Here is an 8,402-nt window from a genome sequence, read left to right on the forward strand (position 1 = left end):
TTAAAAATCCTAATTAGTTACAAAAAATCTATTGAGGTAAAATTTTCAAAGGCAGTGAAGTGACTAAGGCTGTTATTCCAAGGTCCTAAAGCCATATCTAGCAAAAAGCTGAAGCAATTCACTCTTGAGCATTGAGCACGTTGTTTGTTAGCACCTGGCATGCAGTTGGATTTTGTAGTACATGTGGATGTGCCGCAGAGCGAATGAGGATGATTACATGTCCCAGTTTGTTGTAATTGGAGGGCAGAGTGGGAAGCTGTCTGCAGTCACCACACTCAAATGATTGGAGCTACCCAGTCAATTGGTATTTGAGGCAAACAGGGTTAAATGTTACTGCCTTTAGGAGCCCTCGTAACAGGAAAGGCAACGTTTCATATCTTTTCTCCAACATGGGATTGTTGATCACTCAACTAGAGTGATCTCTTTTAATTAGAGGTTGGCTTTTTAGCAGAAACAAATATTCCGTAATTCACTGGGTAGGATGATGTGATCAGTATCTCCTGTGCATGCATTTATCCAGTTTTTGTTTAGCAAGTCTTTTTTAAAAGGACTGGGAACAACTATTTCCCCATTTCCCCCACCCCCTTGTTAAGGATGTCAGCATAACACATTTTTCCTTCTTGATAATTATAGGAGACAATTTGAGGAAATGGTATCTCACTTTAATATGGGATCAGTGAAGGACCTTGCAGAACACATTGCAAAAGCTACATCAGAAACCAGGCAGAAAATGTTGAAGGAATTCTATGTTTCCAAGCATCCAGACATGGAGTCTTTTTTCTCACTTGAAATACCAGCAGAAGCTTCACGTAACTGTGAGGAAAGTGAACTGGGTACAACACGCTCCAGAAAAAGAAAATCCATTGTTAATTTTGGAAGATCTGAGTCTAGACCTTCATCAGCTAAAGGACTACTTCTGAGTGGAACTACAGAAACACAGACCCAGGAGGGCCATAAAGGAGAAGCAGAACAGCTTCACAAGGACTCCTACTTCCAAGATATGTTTGTTGATGCAAAATATAAACAATCACCCACTGTTGCTACTCAACATATCCAAAGAAGAAACAGTCAGGCATTCAAGGATTTTATGGCATCTGGCTCACTAAGCAGTAAATCAGAAATAATTAAGGTGCTGCCTGTAAAAAGTTGTGAAGGACAGCAAGACTCAGAAGACACACAGCTGCCAAAGGAAAGATCCATGTCTCAGTCAGAAAATGGAGAGAGAAAACCTCAGATTTGCAAGAAAAATTCTTTTGTGGACTTACTTGGAGATACCTCTATTCTTGATGAAGTCTTCAGAAATGATAGAAATGGGTCTACAGGATCACCAAGGACATTTTCTTCAGGACAAGGAGAAAAATCAAAGGGGAGACCAAAAGATTTCTGGGATATGCTGAATGAACAGAATGAGGACAGCCTCAGAAAGCTCACAGATATAGCAGTCATAGAGAAGCTTTGTGAAAGAGCCCCTCATTCCACAGTGACAGAAGAAAGAGAAGTGTGTGAAAGCTCTCTTTGGAAAAGAAATGAAACTTTTTTGTGGAAAAAATACAGTGCAGATGATTGAGATGAACCACCCACTGCTAAATCTTGTAGTGTTGTAAAATGAAAATTTTCTATGTAAGTTGCACTATAACTATTTTATTTGAACTTTGACAGCATTATGCCACAAAATATGGTGATTCTGAATTTAAAGGTAAAATGATGAATTCATATTTATAGTGATACAGAATTACATTTTACAAGTAATTATTTACAAGTGAATATGTATGCGATTACATATGCAGTGTATAGTACATATGTGCATAGTTGTGCCTATGTACTGTATGTTGTAACCTATGATATATAATGATTTTATATTAAAATTTTTTAGAATTTTCTGGGTGTACTCTACTTTCTTTAATTCTGATTATATTCCTTGGCTCAACAGAAGTACTAAGTAATTTTTTCACTTTACTTAAATTTGGACACTGGCAGTCATCTCAACACAATTTAGAGAGAACAGGATTTGACAATGATACTGCATATATTTTCTGAGGAGCTAGAGACTGGAGGACTTCCTGAGACAGGGATGATGTCTTTGTGCCTAGTAGCTTTAGATGGATTCCTATCTTCCATGATTTTGCTCAGTGTCTGAAGCTGTGGACTTTTGGAATCTTCACAGTATCCTATAATAGTGAGTTTCTCAGCTTGGTTGATGTAAGAACCACAAAGTTTTTTTATTTGATCTTTCTCATTAAATGACGTTAGGTGTCAAATTTCATCTCATTTACACTTTCATCTCCCTTTTTCTATAAACTTCTGTCATGTCTTTGTCAGGGAATATGCAGCACAGTATGTCTTGGAAATATGCAGTACAGTGTATATGTGGTAAGGAATTTCAACATCTTGACAGGTTATAATCTTGAATTCTGGATGTAATAAAACTTCCAGATGAAAACTATACTTCACAGATTGGAAGGGTGTAAGATACTCAGTGTCATATCTCATTTACCAAATAGTCTGTCACATTTTTCAGTGCTACAGGACCATGTGAAGAGTACCTTGTAACACATTACTAGAAGAGACTAGGGCTTCGTGTTGCTCTGGAAACCTTAACCCTGATTTTTGATTTTTGTAAGCATTAGTATACAGGTTTACATTTAGTATACTGTATAAATTGTTTTACGTGAAGGGTAAATGTTATGAAATTTTAAAACCCTGAACATTGAACCTGCACAGCAGCAGTCTGCGAATGGTGGTAGTTTTTGTGGTCTGGAAAACTGCCCATGGGAAAATAAGCTTAAATTTGATCTGGTGCAGCTTCTACTTTAGATCATGGGAAGCTGTTGTAGACTATACTCTGTCTCTGTGGTAGCCATTGTGCGCATATTATAAGTGGAAACCATCTGAAATCCTGACTGTGAAATCTGACTTAACTACATGAAACAGGGAGCTGAGTATTTAGCATAAATGTTAAGTAATAAAAACTTTGGGTTTTACAGGTAGCTAACATAAGTAAGATTAATGTGTTCCTTAACTTTTTCTTACTCTGAGTCTATGCTGTTACCACTTTATTGTACCAAATGGTATATTGGTCTGTTGCAACAGCTTTTCAAGAAGAAGTACAAACTAAGAAAGTAAAAGAGGAAGCTGTAAGCTCTTACTCATTGGTACATTGGAATTCCATACAGCTAAAGGAAGTCAGCCTAAGCTAGGTAATATCTACACCCTTATTGATGTTAATAAATATGAGATAAATTAAGGCCTTTTGTTCATGGCATCAGTATTGATTTTCTTTACAGGTTAGTGTTCTTAAGCTTAGAGAAGCGAACTGCTTCTTAGGTAAGGAAGAGAAAGTTTGGAGGAATAAAACTGTGGTCATCAAATACATTAACAACGAGGAAGGGAATAACCCCGTTGTGTTTACAGCACAAAGAGGTGTTAAGTGGCATAAATTGCACCAAAGATAATTGAAGTTAGATAATAAAGAAACTCTGTAGTATGCCAGTATTTGACATAATCAAAAATAAGAGAGAAAGGTACCTGCTGAAAGTTGCATGGATGAAACTGTCCTTGTTTTAGGCCAGAAGGAGGGACTGATAACCTCCACCTAAGGGCCAGAAGGGGCTAGATAACCTTGTTTAATTTCAGCTGATATTGGTGTACTGAAGGAAGGCCTCACCTTAGCACCACGTTTTTCAGTCATAGTGTGAATCAGTAGGTGCTAGACAGAGCAAAATCTGATTGGGATAGGTAAGATTTCTATTGATGACAAGTACGAAGCTGTCATCATTTTCCTGAAGTAAACAGGAAGTTATGTTTCTCTCCCAAGATGATGGTATGCGTAAATCAAAACTTCCATAGATGTGCATGTTTTATTTATATGTATGCCAAATACTGACAGTATATTTGTGGAAATCTATTTGTTATATGGAATTGAATTGAGCTATGGGAACATGTCTCGAAAATTTATAAATTTATGTCACTCTGTAGCTTCCTGCAAATTTAATGTATTTTACAAGGAAATATCACCTAAGCCATAAGTATTGAAACTTAGTGCCCTAGTGATCTGTCCATAAAATATTTTGGTTGTCAAGGCATCTGTATAATTTAAAAAATGAATCTACACAAATTAAAAAAAGAAGAATTTTACCTGTGTTTGAGGGCATAGTCTTCAAATATTAGAACTGAAGAGATAATTCTGTCTTCTTAGAAATCTGTGGTTATCATTTTGTTTGGCTTTAAAAACAAAAATTATAGTGTGAAATTCATACTTCCATGTACAGGTTCCATGCAGGAAGGCATGAACTACAAGAAAACTATAACAACCTCCTGGCATAAAGAAATAGCTTCATGATAGTTGTCACCTAATCGGAATAGAAATCATCCAGGAGGTGGAGTGTCATTGCTTTCACGTGGAAATGACTTGGTAGGTTTTACTATTCTTGATGGCAGTTCCCTTTTTTTTTTACTCATTGGTGTTCCTATAGGTCTGGCTGTGGGTCCCTGACCTTGCAGGTGGTACCAGTACTTCCAGTATTGCCTTCAATAGAAATTCTTTGACTGGAAAAAAAAACAGGTTTCCAGTGAAATAGTAAAAAAAATTGCCCCATCTATGCTAACAAATGCAGCTATCCCAATAACAACCTTACAAGACCTAGTTAAAGACACTGTGTATTCTGAGTCTGATTTGCAGTCAATTTTGGATCATAAGTTGTTTTGCAAACTGGGGCTATACTTAGAACTGCATTTGGCAGTAGCTGAGTGGTACACAAATTCATATTTGATCTAGGAGAGGGAGACTGAGTAATTTCATGTTATGAATATGTTTGAGAAAGTCAGGGTGTGAATGCAAACATTTGTCAATGCATTAAGACAGTTTGAAAGGATACATTTGCTTAGCTTTAGCAGGTTATGACTTTGAGTACCAGAAAGCTATGGGTGACTGATGCCAGTGCCATGGCTTCAGTACAGGGAGTAAAAACCAGCATTACGAAGAGGAAAGGATGATTGGTAATAACATAATCAGAGTATCACAGGATAATTCAAAGGTGATAATACAGTTACTAGGTAAGAAAAAGATTACTTAAGTTACTTCCTTAGATATCTTAACTGCAGAAGGAGGAGAGGATTTTGTTCTTCCAAGGAAGCATTTAACTGCCTTTGCTGCTACATATTTTTCCATTCCTGCAGTGTCCTGCATATCTTATTCACTGCATACCTTCCAGCTTATGCAACAAATGATGTAATACTGTTACAAATACTCTCTCCTTGTGTTTGCGCATTCCCCAGTTCAATACATCTTGACTTGGTCCATTCTATAAAAAAAGAGTAATGACCTCTTCAGTTGACATCATGTCAGAATCTACCTTCCTTATGAGGGTACCTGAAAAGTAGATAATTGGCTAGGGATGACTAAGGAGATGCAATTTCTGCCATTGAAACTGGATGTCTAGATTGCAGATGAGAGAGGCAGGCAGTGATTCAGGGCATTTTAAGAGACATGCTTCTTGTCCTGTAGATCATGTGTGAATTACAGCAGTGTCCTTGTGAGTCTGTATCTCACAAGGACAAGTGTGTGGTTCAGCTAATTCTGAAAGAGGAAGAAAGTACATCTAAACAGATGATTGGAGGTCTTCAGAGTTGTTTGCTTGGCATCCTAACCTTTGTTTAGTTGGCATCAGAAAGCTGAATTTCCTTTTCAAAGACCAAGCGAAGACTCTGCTCTGAAACAAAAGATGTAATTGAATGTAAGCATGATGTATATGCATGATACTTGAGGACAGATTGTTTCAGTTGTTCTCTGAGGTTTGCCTGAGCTGAGAGGATGCAATTGAGTGGTCAGAGCCTCACCCAGTGTCTGTGTCAACACACAGTATGACTGAATTGAGACTGTATACACAACTTGGACAAGCTGAGGCATAAGTAGGCCTACTGCACTAAAGCATTGTTTTCTGAAAATATGCAGAGACAGCTTAATTACGTTACAATTTGCATTGGTCTGTTGTAGCATGTCACAATGGCTGAATGTTATTTGTATATTTAATAGCAGCATTCTCAGTCCCTAACACTGTAGCCGGTGAAGACAATGACTTATCAGTGGAGATAACTAGGATGCTAAACAAATATCACCTAGCCTCAGAGTGAATCTGTTTTTTCTTCAACAGAACTGTTTGTATGAGAGGGGTTTTATTCCCCTTTGTTTGTATTGTTTCCATCATGTGAATGTTCATGTAAACATCATCTACTGTATCATCCTGAAAATCATTCTATGCTACTTACTTTAGAAACAAATAATATATGTCTGTTTATATTGTTTGAGGTAAGTGCACACAACTGTCATCAGCACTTACCTCTCCATGATTCAGACTATGATGGAATTTCTGTGACAGTTTCTGCTTGTTCTGGTTTATAATTCTGCAGCAAGGAAAACATTCTGTGGTCTGATTGGAGAAAGCTGGTTCCTTAAAACATCTCTTTTTTGCTTTTGTCTCTTCACCTCCACAGCAGACTCAGAGATTGGTCCCTCAATATATTTATACAGTAATAGCATAACTAGAGGCATTTATACTCATCTTGCCTCTCTGCCCTCACTGTTTTGTAGTTGTGGTTATATATATGGCTGTAATTACAATATGCTAATTCGAATTTAAGAATCTCATACTTGGAGTATTGAGGAATATCTCCTCATTAGTAAAATATTGAGGTCCTGTTCTGCTTCTGATGCATCACTCTACACTATTTAGAAAAAACAGAACCTGTGTTCATTGTAGTGGACATTTCCTATACATTACTACGTGCCCTAATCATTAGAGGTAGATAATATATATTTAATATATATGTACTTACTTATGTACTGTCTTTATATTATATACTATATATACCTATGTATATATAAATTAGAATTATACAATATAATCAACTTCTAGCATACAGTTCAAGAAATTATGATTATGAAATAAGTATTTTATGCCTGAGGCAAAAAAAAAATATTTGGTATTTTATCTTAATATTTGATGTATTGCTGTTTGAACCTTGGGAACATAGAAAAATTCAGTGGTGTAGAATTTTGTGGTTCTATCAAATTGTAACTGGATAATTTGCCATCTGATAGTTTTCTATGTCAAACCTTTAGGCAGATGAGAAACCAATGAAAAATGGTAACATAAGAAATACCTGAATTCAGTGCCATTCATCTCTCTGATTCTTGGTAAACTGCACAGAAGAGAATTTGAAGTTTCTTACTTTGTACTTAGACTGTGCAGTCTGTTTTTAGGTTGGACTAAACTGTGGTACTTCTCTTGAAACATTTCTGGATAAATTAAGGAATTATCTTTGTAAATTCCATTTCACTAAAAGAAATAGAAGCGATAGGGAGCCACTTAAAAGTAACAGTTGGACTTCCTATTGCTTATGTAATGAAAAAGTTAAAATAAGAATTTAATATTTATTAATTAAATAATCCTCTTTAGTAATGAGAAAAGTTTATAATGGTTGGAGTTTTTTAAATGTTTTCATTTACCCTTTGGTTCAAGCATTCTATGCATTAAGGTTCATGAATGCCAGTGAAAGGAATAACCTGACTAGTGACTGAAAAAGCCAAAGACATGGAACTTGTTTGCATCTGGAGACCCTGATGTCCAGTGTCAAAACTGCCACCCCTACCTACCCTAAGAAAGGTAAAGGTTTGGGCCATTTTGCAGAGTTCACTCTACGTGGTTAGGTATTTAGGCTGTGATGATAGGTTGAGCATGGTTACAGTTTTTCATCTCATACATGAAGTCTTTGCTTCTAACCATGAGAAGAGACATTTGTAACCTGGTAGTCTGGTAGATAGTAGGATGATGTCTCTGAAAATAAAAAATCCTGGCAAGAAAACAATTTAGGAAATTCTAAGGGAATTTAAAAAATAGATCAAGACACTTTTATTTTACTTACTATCAAAATCTCAACATCTTAGAAGATAGTGTGTTTAAGACCCAGAGTGAGCAATAAAACCCTCTGTAATTGAGTTGCTATACTTTAAGCATGTCACTTTTTAAGCAAAAGTTTATGTTTTGTTGTTTTTTTCCTTCAGGAATGAGAAGTGGGTCTTCAAAACCTCTGGGAAGCCTCAGTGAATCTGTTCTTCCTGGCAGCAGAGAACCTTCATTTTTAACTTTGCAGGATTACAGCATAACAGATTGGAAGTCTGTGATCTGTGTCTGGCTTTATGTTTTGGTTTTCAGTTGGTGAACTGGGGACTAACTAAAAGAGATTGTAACTACCCAGTAGCTTGGTTGAGATGGACTGAGATGGTAGCCCACAGCACAGCTGTGCTTCACAGCTGCAGAGGCTGCTGCTGATCTGTGGTGCAACCTGGGATTTCTTCATCCTTGGCTTTGTGCTCAGACAGAGGGAAAAAAATGTAAATCTTAAGG

General features: G+C 36.6%; 1 protein-coding gene across 2 annotated transcripts in view; it reads left to right on the forward strand.

Annotated features, from left to right (window-relative positions):
* The window catches only part of ERCC6L2 (ERCC excision repair 6 like 2), a 53,043-nt gene extending 51,157 nt beyond the window's left edge, over positions 1 to 1,886 (forward strand). For both annotated transcript variants that reach the window (XM_031061828.1, XM_031061832.1), the window contains one exon: positions 634 to 1,886. In XM_031061828.1, coding sequence (XP_030917688.1) covers positions 634 to 1,567 — 934 coding nt within the window. In that variant the 3' untranslated portion in view covers positions 1,568 to 1,886. The remainder of the gene's footprint in view (positions 1 to 633) is intronic.
* Positions 1,887 to 8,402: the final 6,516 nt, after the last annotated feature.

The sequence above is a fragment of the Geospiza fortis genome, unplaced genomic scaffold (genome assembly GCF_000277835.1).
Source record: "Geospiza fortis unplaced genomic scaffold, GeoFor_1.0 scaffold325, whole genome shotgun sequence".
Lineage (NCBI taxonomy): Eukaryota > Metazoa > Chordata > Aves > Passeriformes > Thraupidae > Geospiza > Geospiza fortis.